This window comes from Saccoglossus kowalevskii, chromosome 6 (genome assembly GCF_978046115.1).
Source record: "Saccoglossus kowalevskii chromosome 6, keSacKowa6.1, whole genome shotgun sequence".
In the NCBI taxonomy this organism is placed as follows: Eukaryota; Metazoa; Hemichordata; class Enteropneusta; family Harrimaniidae; genus Saccoglossus; species Saccoglossus kowalevskii.
Genome location: NC_140646.1, coordinates 39,511,293 through 39,523,792, shown reverse-complemented (window position 1 = coordinate 39,523,792; position 12,500 = coordinate 39,511,293). Strand labels below are relative to the sequence as shown.

The 12,500-nt window shown below is 35.2% G+C and overlaps 1 protein-coding gene across 1 annotated transcript; it reads left to right on the top strand.

Annotated features, from left to right (window-relative positions):
* Positions 1-224: 224 nt before the first annotated feature.
* LOC100374643 (aldehyde dehydrogenase 1A1-like) lies at positions 225-8,615 on the top strand. The gene is made up of 11 exons (XM_085500890.1): positions 225-365; positions 1,706-1,832; positions 3,020-3,210; positions 4,184-4,297; positions 4,813-4,915; positions 5,393-5,577; positions 6,502-6,666; positions 6,910-7,067; positions 7,989-8,063; positions 8,154-8,193; positions 8,312-8,615. Exons 1-11 carry the CDS (start codon positions 291-293, stop codon positions 8,342-8,344), a joined length of 1,266 nt encoding a protein of 421 aa, XP_085357016.1. The 5' UTR covers positions 225-290; the 3' UTR covers positions 8,345-8,615.
* Positions 8,616-12,500: the final 3,885 nt, after the last annotated feature.

The window sequence follows — 12,500 nt, the reverse complement described above, 5'->3', positions numbered from 1 at the left end:
GCATGCTCTTTTCAGTCCAAAATATCCCATGGTGAGAAATGTTGCATGCTACTTTCAGTCCAAAATATCCCATGGTGAGAAATGTTGCATGCTCTTTTCAGTCCAAAATATCCCATGGTGAGAAATGTTGCATGCTCCTTTCAGTCCAAAATATCCCATGGTGAAAAATATTACATGGTCATTACAACAATGTAGTCACAATACCAAACTTGTATTTCTCATAGGCTGATGTAAATGTTGCAGTCAAAGCTGCAAAGGATGCATTTCAACTTGGTTCTCCATGGCGTACTATGGATGCATCAGCTAGAGGAAAATTATTGTATAAATTAGCTGACTTGGTTGAAAGAGATGTTGATTATATTGCAGTAAGTACACACTAACTTTATAATTCCAATATTTCGTCAAAAATGCTTAATTACTTGAAAAAAAGGATTTATCGGTCTCTGTCTCATGGACTTGTAGATTCCCTTGCATATATGCTATATATCACAAACACACAGTTGACAACCCTGTCTGTATGCATCACAAAATCTGATTAAAATGGCCATTTCAATAAGGAGTTTCCAGCCGAATTGAAGATTAATATAAGACTAATATTTCCACAAGAATGCTTGAATTACTGCTCAATGCACATTTGCTCTATTTAATGTACAAACACTTTACGTAAATGACAGAGGTGTGTGCGTAAATGACAGAGGTGTGTGCGTAAATGACAGAGGTGTGTGTGTAAATGACAGAGGTGTGTGCGTAAATGACAGAGGTGTGTGCGTAAATGACAGAGGTGTGTGCGTAAATGACAGAGGTGTGTGCGTAAATGACAGAGGTGTGTGCGTAAATGACAGGTGTGTGCGTAAATGACAGAGGTGTGTGCGTAAATGACAGAGGTGTGTGTGTAAATGGCAGAGGTGTGTGTGTAAATGACAGAGGTGTGTGCGTAAATGACAGAGGTGTGTGCGTAAATGACAGAGGTGTGTGCGTAAATGACAGAGGTGTGTGCGTAAATGACAGAGGTGTGTGTAAAATGACAGAGGTTTGTGCGTAAATGACAGAGGTGTGTGTGTAAATGACAGAGGTGTGTGCGTAAATGACAGAGGTGTGTGCGTTAATGACAGAGGTGTGTGCGTAAATGACAGGGGTATGTGCGTAAATGACAGAGGTGTGTGCATAAATGACAGAGGTGTGTGCGTAAATGACAGAGGTGTGTGCGTAAATGACAGAGGTGTGTGCATAAATGACAGAGGTGTGTGCGTAAATGACAGAGGTATGTGCGTAAATGACAGAGGTGTGTGCGTAAATGACAGAGGTGTGTGCGTAAATGACAGAGGTGTGTGCGTTCCCAACAAAATAAAATTCGATTATGATCTAATATAAAAAAATACTGTAACAATTGATAATTTATATGCGCTTCTAATAGAGTAAATATGATATACTTTCTAAACTTGTCTGAATGATCTTCATATAAACTAATATTACTAGTATATATTTGTGATTGTCCTTAAAACCAATTATTCATTTGCATGTGTACAAGTGCCTTAATTTTATTCTTACGTACAATTTATTTATTATTTTTTATGTTTTAGAGGTTGGAGACTTTGGACAATGGAAAACCGTACTATATTACTATAAACAAAACTATATATCTTAAATTTGATAACTAACAGGGACTGTGCCATGCATGGCTTGTTTATTATTTTTTATGTTTTAGAGGTTGGAGACTTTGGACAATGGCAAACCATATGATTCTGCACATGGTGATATAGAGGGTGCAATTAAATTATTGCGATACAATGCTGGATATGCTGATAAAATCCATGGGAAAACAATTCCAATCGGTAATTTTGTTCTAATTGTCTTTTTTTTAACCTTTTAACTAAAAACAAAACAAATATTTCACCGAAAAAAGTGATACATTGATTATTTGATGGAACTTGCCATTGCTTATAAGTGCATACTAGTTTAAGTTGAATTCTTGGGTCATTCAATTAAGCTTGACTACCTGCAACTATTCCCTGCTATGCTAGTATTGACATGTACAAAATGTTTAATTTTCAATAATTTACATTACATCAAATGTTGGCAACCATTTTGGCTTCCAATTTAGTTTTCCTTGCTAATGCTCTTCTCGAGATTCACCTCTGAACAAATTCAGATTTCCCATAATTTGTGCTTCCTCATAAAATCCAATATATAGCACAGGCCCAGCAAACTTCATCAGTGGTCTTGAAACTTTAACATGCTCTATTAAACAGTTACTCACACACTTACTTTCGTAACATATTACTCACCATGTTCAAGATATAATATTCCAGCTCACTGCCTTCATTACCTTGAAGTATTTTTATCAGAAAGTAGCTTTATATGAAATTTGTGCCATCACAGTTGAAATAGAGAAATGTTTGCAAATCAGATTGTTCCTTCTATATAGTATTGCAAATACGGAAATACAATTTTTATCTATGTAAATTATTTATTTTGATGTATTTGAGGAATGTCTCAAGCAATAGGCTTTGTGTGAAGATTCCCTCAGCTTATAGATGTCACTTTGCTATAATTGTGACTATCTTGGATACAGTTTGAAATAACAAACCAGTGCTGTATAATATGAATCAATACAATTTATAACATTACTGAATCTGTATCACATTCAAACGATTACTAAATAGAGGTACACTCATCCATTGGTGACATGTAGCAATGTTTAACCCCAGGTTGAATTCAGAAACCATGAACTCAGTGCAAACAAGCTTTGACAACAATCAAAATGGACTGTTGCCATACTGTCAGTGGTCATATCGAAAATGTTCTTTAACTGCACTTTTGAAGAATTGCCTCAGAATAAATGAAAATGGGAATGTTACCCAAATATTACATTCAAAACTAGCTCATATTGTAATTCATACAAAAGTTTAATACCCACATATCACCTTCAAATAATGTAGTTACAAAATACTACATTCAAATATATTATACATATAAATGTTATCCTTGCATAACTGCTAAATATTTTTTTTCTTTGTAGATGGTCCTTTCTTTTGTTACACTCGCCATGAACCCGTAGGTGTATGTGGTTTGATTGTGCCATGGAATTTCCCTTTCATTTTGACAATTTTGAAGATTGCACCAGCAATCGCATGTGGATGTACTTGTGTAGTGAAATCAGCTGAGCAGACTCCACTAACAGCAATATATTGCTCTGCCTTGATAAAAGAGGTAAAAGTGTTGCTAATATAAATAGGGTGATATTAACTAAGCAGATGCTAATTCTGGCTAATATAAATAGGGTGATATTAACTAAGCAGATGCTAATTCTGGCTAATATAAATAGGGTGATATTAACTAAGCAGATGCTAATTCTGGCTAATATAAATAGGGTGATATTAACTAAGCAGATGCTAATTCTGGCTAATATAAATAGGGTGATATTAACTAAGCAGATGCTAATTCTGGCTAATATAAATAGGGTGATATTAACTAAGCAGATGCTAATTCTGGCTAATATAAATAGGGTGATATTAACTAAGCAGATGCTAATTCTGGCTAATATAAATAGGGTGATATTAACTAAGCAGATGCTAATTCTGGCTAATATAAATAGGGTGATATTAACTAAGCAGATGCTAATTCTGGCTAATATAAATAGGGTGATATTAACTAAGCAGATGCTAATTCTGGCTAATATAAATAGGGTGATATTAACTAAGCAGATGCTAATTCTGGCTAATATAAATAGGGTGATATTAACTAAGCAGATGCTAATTCTGGCTAATATAAATAGGGTGATATTAACTAAGCAGATGCTAATTCTGGCTAATATAAATAGGGTGATATTAACTAAGCAGATGCTAATTCTGGCTAATATAAATAGGGTGATATTAACTAAGCAGATGCTAATTCTGGCTAATATAAATAGGGTGATATTAACTAAGCAGATGCTAATTCTGGCTAATATAAATAGGGTGATATTAACTAAGCAGATGCTAATTCTGGCTAATATAAATAGGGTGATATTAACTAAGCAGATGCTAATTCTGGCTAATATAAATAGGGTAATTTCCGTGTATGACATATATGGCTAATATTATAAACAGATTTTTTCTTATAAGATGTCAGCATTTGATAATATAAATATTATGATTTATTGTCTGCGATACTTACTAGTATAAACATTATTTTTTCCACACAGGCTGGATTTCCACCTGGTGTTGTCAATATTTTAGCAGGTTATGGTCCCACGGCGGGCGCTGCAATCTCTGAACATATGGATATTGATAAAGTGTCCTTCACTGGATCCACTGAGGTGATTTCATATTTATATTATCAATATTTGTTAGCTTTATGTGTATATAGCCGGGTCAAGTTGCTATTGGTACTGTCTATTGATCTTATCTTGAAACTGCAGCCAGGTACATATTCTTAGTGAAGGACTTTTGCAAATTTTGCGATGTATGTTTTGACAAAACATGAATATAGTTCGTGATAACATTATGTATATATGATACATAAACACTAACTCAATCTATACTGGATCAGACTATTAAATCAAAATGAACACTCAACTGTATTGTTGCTTTCTTAGTTACAATTCCAATCAAGTCGTACAAAAGAAACAAATGTCAGTGTTGTTTCATACAAGTTTGACTGGATGCATAAACTTATGTCATCTTTCATGAAATAAATTCACAATTATTTCTTGAGACCTGTAATTGGAAAATCCAAGCAACAATACCCAACTATAAGCCAAACAATCAATGTCAAAAGGCAAAAATGATGTCTATTTTGTCATCAACAGCCAAATTATTGATATCATAATAGGTTGGAAGAATCATCCAGACAGCAGCTGCCAAATCTAATTTGAAGCGAGTAACTTTGGAACTGGGAGGAAAAAGTCCAAACATAGTCCTCTCAGATGTTGACAGTGAGTTTGTGTTTACATTTGTCCTAGATGGGTTAAGAAATTAACAGACATGGTACACCCCTAGAAATGTTCTTGAATTAATATCTATGGAAGATATCTATATAACCTACAAGTCGGAAATTATGCCAAGCGAGTCAGCTCATTCATGATAAAACATCTTCAGAATATTGTTTAATGAAAAGGCAATGGTTTTTTGTCAACGAACTGAAAATATTTTTAATTTTGATAGTGTTTCTAGTCATCAGTTTCAACAAAAGAATCGTGCGTGAACTAATATCTAGACTGACACAGTTCATACGCTTCGACATTCTATGGATACATCCGTTCTATTAAATCAATAAACTGCTCGGCTGTGCTCGCTCGCCAGGAATTATTATGATTAATATGATACATTCTTATAATTAATTTATTGTGAACAGTATGACTAAATTACAAATTGTAATCCTTCTGATCGGCATTTTTTGTAATCTTGTGTAGTGGACTTTGCAGTGGAAGAATCTCACAAAGCATTGTTTGGTAACATGGGCCAAGTGTGTTGTGCTGGATCACGTACATTTGTACAGGAAGATATTTATCCAGAATTTGTCAAGAAAAGTGTAGAACGTGCCAAAAAACGTGTCATTGGTAATCCATTTGATACTACTACAGAGTCTGGACCACAGGTATTACATTGATAGGGTTGAAATGTCATTCAATTCAGAGTCTGGGCCACAGGTATTGCTTTGAGAGGATTGAAATGTCATTCAATTCAGAGTCTGGGCCACAGGTATTACATTGAGAGGGTTGAAATGTCATTCAATTCAGAGTCTGGGCCACAGGTATTACATTGAGAGGGTTGACATGTCATTCAATTCAGAGTCTGGGCCACAGGTATTGCATTGAGAGGGTTGAAATGTCATTCAATTCAGAGTTTGGGCCACAGGTATTGCATTGAGAGGGTTGAAATGTCATTCAATTCTTCCATAAGCAACACACACTATGGGGAGGGTTTGGGGTTCTGTCATAATCTTGTCAGTTTTGCCATTTCTGTTCTGCTATGAAAGCAAATAGCCCATTGAAAGGGCAAGCTCACAAAGTATATCAGAGCCAATGAACATGTCTAACAAGTAACAAATTTGGTAATTTTAAAATTAAAAATGTTTAAATGTTGTGTGAAATAAGTTATAAAAATGAGGGGTACAAAACTTTCCATGAAAACTATCGGTTTGTATCATTAAACCCTACTTTGGCATCTATCTTCAATTGGAAAATGAACTTTATTTAAAAATGAGTTTGGGTACCCCTAATGGTCCTTAACAATTGCATATACTATTTATTTTTCCCATCATATTTTCACAATTTTTTTATTCCAGTCCATTTGGAATAAAATATTGAACAAAGTTGAGTGAGCCATTTTATTGTACAAACTTCACCAATTTGAAAAGATAGTGACAACACTTTCAGACATGTAAATCTGGCACATCATTCAAATGACTGGAGACAATATTAACTTCCTGAAAACGTTAAACGTACCAAAATATTATTATAAATTAATATCATATTGAAAAATTATTGAGAATTAAATTTGTATGTATTGTTGATTTCAGATTGATAATGAGCAGTTTGACAAGATATTTGAACTAATAGAAAGTGGGAAAAAAGAAGGTGCAAAACTTGAATGCGGAGGAGGTCGTCATGGTGATAAAGGATACTTTGTTGAGAGCACTGTATTCTCAGATGTGAACGATGATATGAGGATTGCCAAAGAAGAGGTTTGTTTAAGTTGCTCAGATTCTGATTTGATTTTAAACTTTGAAATTTTATTAAACTTCATGCTTGATCACAAAGAATTTGCAAACAGATTATTTAAATTTTAAAATAGTAAGTACATTCAAATAAGAAAGTATCCGGTAGTATCAGAATTGATTGTCTTGCACTTATGATCATAATAAAGTAAACTTTCTTGAACTAGCTTGCAATAAATGCATTTTTTGGTTTAATACCTTTTTTTAAAGATATTTGGTCCAGTTCAGCAAATTATGAAATTTAAGACCATTGAAGAAGTGATTGAACGAGCTAACAATACATCATATGGACTTGCTGCTGGTGTATTTACTAAGGATATTGATAAAGCATTGACCATTTCCAATGCACTGCAAGCCGGGTCTGTGTGGTAAGCACAACTGTTGTTGTTAGTCCCCGTTCGGACGAAGTTCGAAAACGGGGACTTTTAATTCGGTTTCCGTCCGTCCGTGTGTCCGTGCGTCCATCCGGAGTCATATCACAGAATCCCTTGGACCTATTCCGTTCATTCTTTGCATGTGCCTAGGCATCTTGTTTTTGTTTTTTTATGCGGTATCTTGGACGTGCTCTGTCAGTTTTCATTCAAATTTGGCACCTACATGTACTTTATACATGTTAGGATGCATGTCCATGACAATTTGTTTCAAAATCTGGTCAAGGATGGCCGATTAACAGCCATCTGACTTTTTGGCCTCACTACTATATTTCCACAATTTATGTACCATTTTCATTCGTATTTGGCACATACATCATACATATCAGTGTGTTTCATAATCAGATCAAAGATGGCTGAATAACGGCTGTTTTTATTTTGGCCATATCACTATGACCCGAAACACGTGTTTTGATGTAAATAAACAATCTGTTGTATACGCCACTTGGAACTCAAGTTTATGTACACATATGAAGTTACAATATTAATTAGTTCAAATTTGCATGTCTGAGAAATGATTACGGTACTAATCATATTTGGTTATCACAAGGATACCATAAAATGTGCACTCAGACAGTACGTCGGTCAATACTCCCACTGTACTGTTTTCGTGCATATGTAATTCATAATAACCTTATTGTTATACATATTTTCCTCCCAAGGATACATGGGGGCAGCTTTGTTTTTATTATTAGAGAACACTTTCGAGCGTAATCATTCCATATTTGGAATTCGCGTTTCCGAATATGGTAGAATGAAAATATACAGTGCAATACAGAAAATTATCCCACACTGTAACTTATGAGGTTACAGTGACATATCCATAATAATGAACATTTTTATGACTTTTTTTCAAAGGATCAACTGCTGGGGTGCTATTAAAGCCAATACTCCATTTGGTGGATACAAGATGTCTGGAAATGGAAGAGAATTGTGAGTCATAAAAACTTAATGTATTCGTCTGTCTGTGTGCAGAGCTTTCGGTGTCAGTCTGTTGATTTATTTATTTCATTTATTTTTCAGTTGTGATTATGGTTTGGAAGAATTTACTGAAATAAAAACTGTAAGTGGAATGAAATGATATGCATTCAATAATCATTATTAATATATAATACCCATAATACCTTTTATTCATATTTTCAATTTGTATTATGTATTTTTCTTTGTATTTGTGTTTATAGGTGACGGTAAAGTTGCCATACAAGAATTCCTAGTTGCATTACTGATAAAAAGATGAAGCTATGCCCTCGGTGGTGGATATAATAGATTTAAAAGATGTTCATTGTGTTATTTGAAAGAAATCCGTTTTTTACTAGGCTACTCTATTCATTGGCTTGAAATGAGTAAAACAATAATCATGTTATATCGACTTCTAGCTGTGGATTGTCATGCTTAATCTGTTGTGTTAATCGTTTGTTGTAAAGATGACAAATGCAATTAAAAAAGGGGGAAGGGAATTTGTATATTCATGAAGATCTTTTGCAATATGTATGTGTTTAGTTGCTTTTTTCAACATATAACTCGTATAATAGTCCAGCAGATAAGACCCAAAAAAGCATGGAATTGTTCAAATTGTGATAGAAGCATGAAATTTGGTACAGGTGTTCATTTTGATATGGAGATTCATATTCCATTGAGACCCACCGCAGATCTGGCCTGTGAAGACTGATTTTTGGTTTAAAATATTACATTTTGGTCAAAAATTATGATAATAACAAATATATTATTTAGAAATGTTTAAATTGTAGTACACTCATGAAATTTAGTACATATACACATTTGAGTGTGACATTTCATATAAAATTTGAACTATCATTGAGCTCACCTTTAAAAGCTATCTTTTGGGGCAAAAACATCAAATTTTGGTTCAAAAATATGAAAATAACAATAAATGATTTACATATGTTTAAATCCTTTTAGAACCATACAATATAGTACAGGTATGCACTTTAATATGTAGATTCATATTTCATTGAGATCAATAGTGGACCTTGTTTGTGATGACTGATTTTTGGTTTTAAAAAATAACATTTTAGTCAAAAAATACAAATACCAGATTTATAACTGCCTTTTGTAATATAGAAGCATGAAATTCGGTACATACATGCATTTCGATGTGGCAGTGCATATGATACTTAAACCTGCATTTGACTCTCCTCTGAAAAGTGGGTTTTGGGGTAAAATGTGGAGAATAAGAAACTAAATGTGTTTTTTTATAATTGTTCAAGTGTTATAAATTTCATTTGTAAACTTCATCTGTAAATGCAGATTTGTATAACAATGCGACCCAGGTAGGGGTGCATTGGTGTGCAAATGAGAGTTCCGTGAATAAATCATTTTGTAAGACAAAAAATAACCTGAATATAATAAGTATAAACACCTAGAAATTCACTAACGTTTTTTTGACACAAAGTCAATATATAAGCATGTTGGAAAATAACATCTTGAATTACTACATGCATATATAGTGAATAATAATAAATATAAACGTATTTAAATGAAAACGCAATCCTGGTTGTTCCAAAAATGATGCCATGCAACAAGAGCATTCATATCAGTTCTACAGTTGATTGCGTCATCTTAGCTTGACACTATTAATATTAGCACCCTCAGTTGCCAGAAGAAACTGCGCGTGCGTGTAGTTCCCATGGGAAACAGGTTTGCGTTGTAGTCTCCATATTATCAGATGGATAAGGAAAACCCAGTAAAACAAGAACTTTAATGCGCTGCAGGACATTAGTTGGTTGGACAGATTTAGTCCAGAAGTATTCCATGTACATGTATATTGTACCATAACAAATAATTTGGTATATTCTCCGAGTACCACCTCATCGATCACCACTCTTTATGTGTTGGTGAGTAAATATTCATTACGTGTTGATTTTTCACAAGTTATATAGTTTATACTAACATTCTGGTAAAATTTGCACAATAGTTATGAAATCATTTTACTTGTAGGTGGAGATACATTTTAAGTTAGATATCACTACATAACTGGAGAGTAAAATGGAACTAGAATCCTGTCCAAGTACAAGTAGCCAGCGAAATAGTCAAGATAGCTCCATCCAGTGGCATGTATGTGTCTTGTGCCAAAAAAAAAAGTTAATTTGTCAGTCTAACCGCAAAAATAAGCAAGGTTCAGGATACCATACACTGTCTGAGAATTTGTCTGGTTTTCATAAACTAGGAAATGTACCTATGAACATTAATATAGCTAAACTTGATGAAGGTCAAGGAATTGAGGCTACCTTGAGAAGAAATGATGCAAAATGGCACAAGTCATGCTACAATAATTGTAGCACCCTCAAGCTCCAAAGAGCACAAAAACGAAAATTAAGTGAAAGTGTTGTAACACATGCAAGCCCTGTAAAAACCCGTGCCAGCATGGGATCATGGGTTTCTAGCGAAAATAGGGATACAACAGTGTGTTTTTTCTGTGACGAACCTGGAGGATCCCTACACCGAGCATGTACCCTTGACTTGGACCACAAGGTAAAATGGTGTGCCACAGAATTAGGAGACAGACAGTTATTGGCTAAATTAGCTGCTGGTGACATGCATGCATTAGATGCCAACTACCATTTGAAATGTCTGGTGGCTTTGTACACCCGAGCTAGGCGCACTTGCAAGCAAGCCAAGTGCAATACAAAGCAAACGTTAATGGAAAGTATTGCTTTAGCTGAGATAGCGTCATACATTGAAGAAACTAGGACTGATGGGGAAGACACCACTTGCATATTCAGGTTGTCAGACTTGGCGAAACTGTATACTTCGAGATTGGAACAGAATGGGGCTTATGTTCCTAACAGAGTTCACTCTTCAAGACTGAAAGAGCGACTGCTTTCTCAAATCTCCGATCTTAGAGCATATAATGAAGGTAGGGAAGTCATGCTTGCTTTTGAAGGAGACATTGGCACAGCTTTGCAATTCGCGCATCTGAACAGATCTGACACAGAAGCCATGTATTTATCAAAGGCTGCTACTATTGTGAGGCGGGATACTCAAGAAACAGAAATGCTTTGATGGCTCATTTTACCCTGAGTGTCAACATAATGCAGTATCTGACACATTACTTGCTCTTATAAATATGATATTGAAAGGACCTGACATACACAATCAGATAGGCAACGAGAAAGTTGATGCGGCTTTAATATTGTCTCAACTAATCATTTTCAATGCTGTTATTCGAGTGAGATCTCATAGTACACAGACCAGGCATCCTGCTGACAAGGAAATTCCTCTAGCCATTTATCTTGCATTACTGGTTCATGCTGAAACTCGAAAGAGAACTCTCGTGGATAAGCTTCATAGACTAGGACTATCAATTTCTTATGATAGAGTTCTTCAGATATCAGCTGACATGGACAATAGTGTATGCGCCTTGTATGAAACTGAAGGAGTGGTATGTCCACCAAAACTAAAAAAGCAGATATTTACCACTGGAGCAACAGATAATATTGATCATAATCCTAGTTCATGTACATCCAAGGACTCATTTCATGGGACAGCCATCTCTCTAACCCAGCATCCAAGCCAAACATCACAGGGAATAGACAGGCAACTTGTCATCAACCCTGATTTAACAAAACATAAAGGAGTGTCGCAGCTTCCAAGATCATATAATAATGTACAACCCGTCTTTCTTGCAAAGGGGAACCAGTATGCACCTATGGTTGATGGTCCAGTAAAACCCCAACCAAATCTTGTTACAGAGGTCCGAAAGTTAGACTATAGATGGCTAGAAAGAGTGGATGAGCTTTTGAAGAAAGATAATCTGGAAGATGGTGATTATGTTTCATGGTCTGCATACAATGCATCAATACAACCTTCTTGCTTTAGACCATTAGCTAATACATCATTACTACCACTCTTCCACGAAACTGCACATTCGCCAGCAATGATGCTGCACTCAATGAAAGTCATAAAAAACTCAGTGGAATGCCTCAACCCTGGACAGACTCCTGTTGTGGTCAGGGATCAACCATTGTATGCCATTGGCAAATAAATTCAATGGCATATTACTGACACATATGGGGAAGACAAATACATAGTGATGATGGGAGCACTGCACATTGAAATGACTTCCCTGAAGATGCTTGGGCATTGGTTGGATTGTAGTGGGTGGACAAGTGCATTAGTGCAAGCTGCAATCACAACCCCAGGGAAAGCAGATGCAATTTTGAAGGCCTTGCATGTCGCACGTTCTCGCTATGCTCATCAAGTAAGTGCATGTGCACTGTATATCCTACAGAGAAAAGCATATAAACTATATACTGATTCTGTTAAAGGCACAGAAGTTCTGGGTTTCACTATGTGGACAGAGGAACAGTCTAAAAAACACCCTCACTTCAAATTCTGGTCCACTACTTT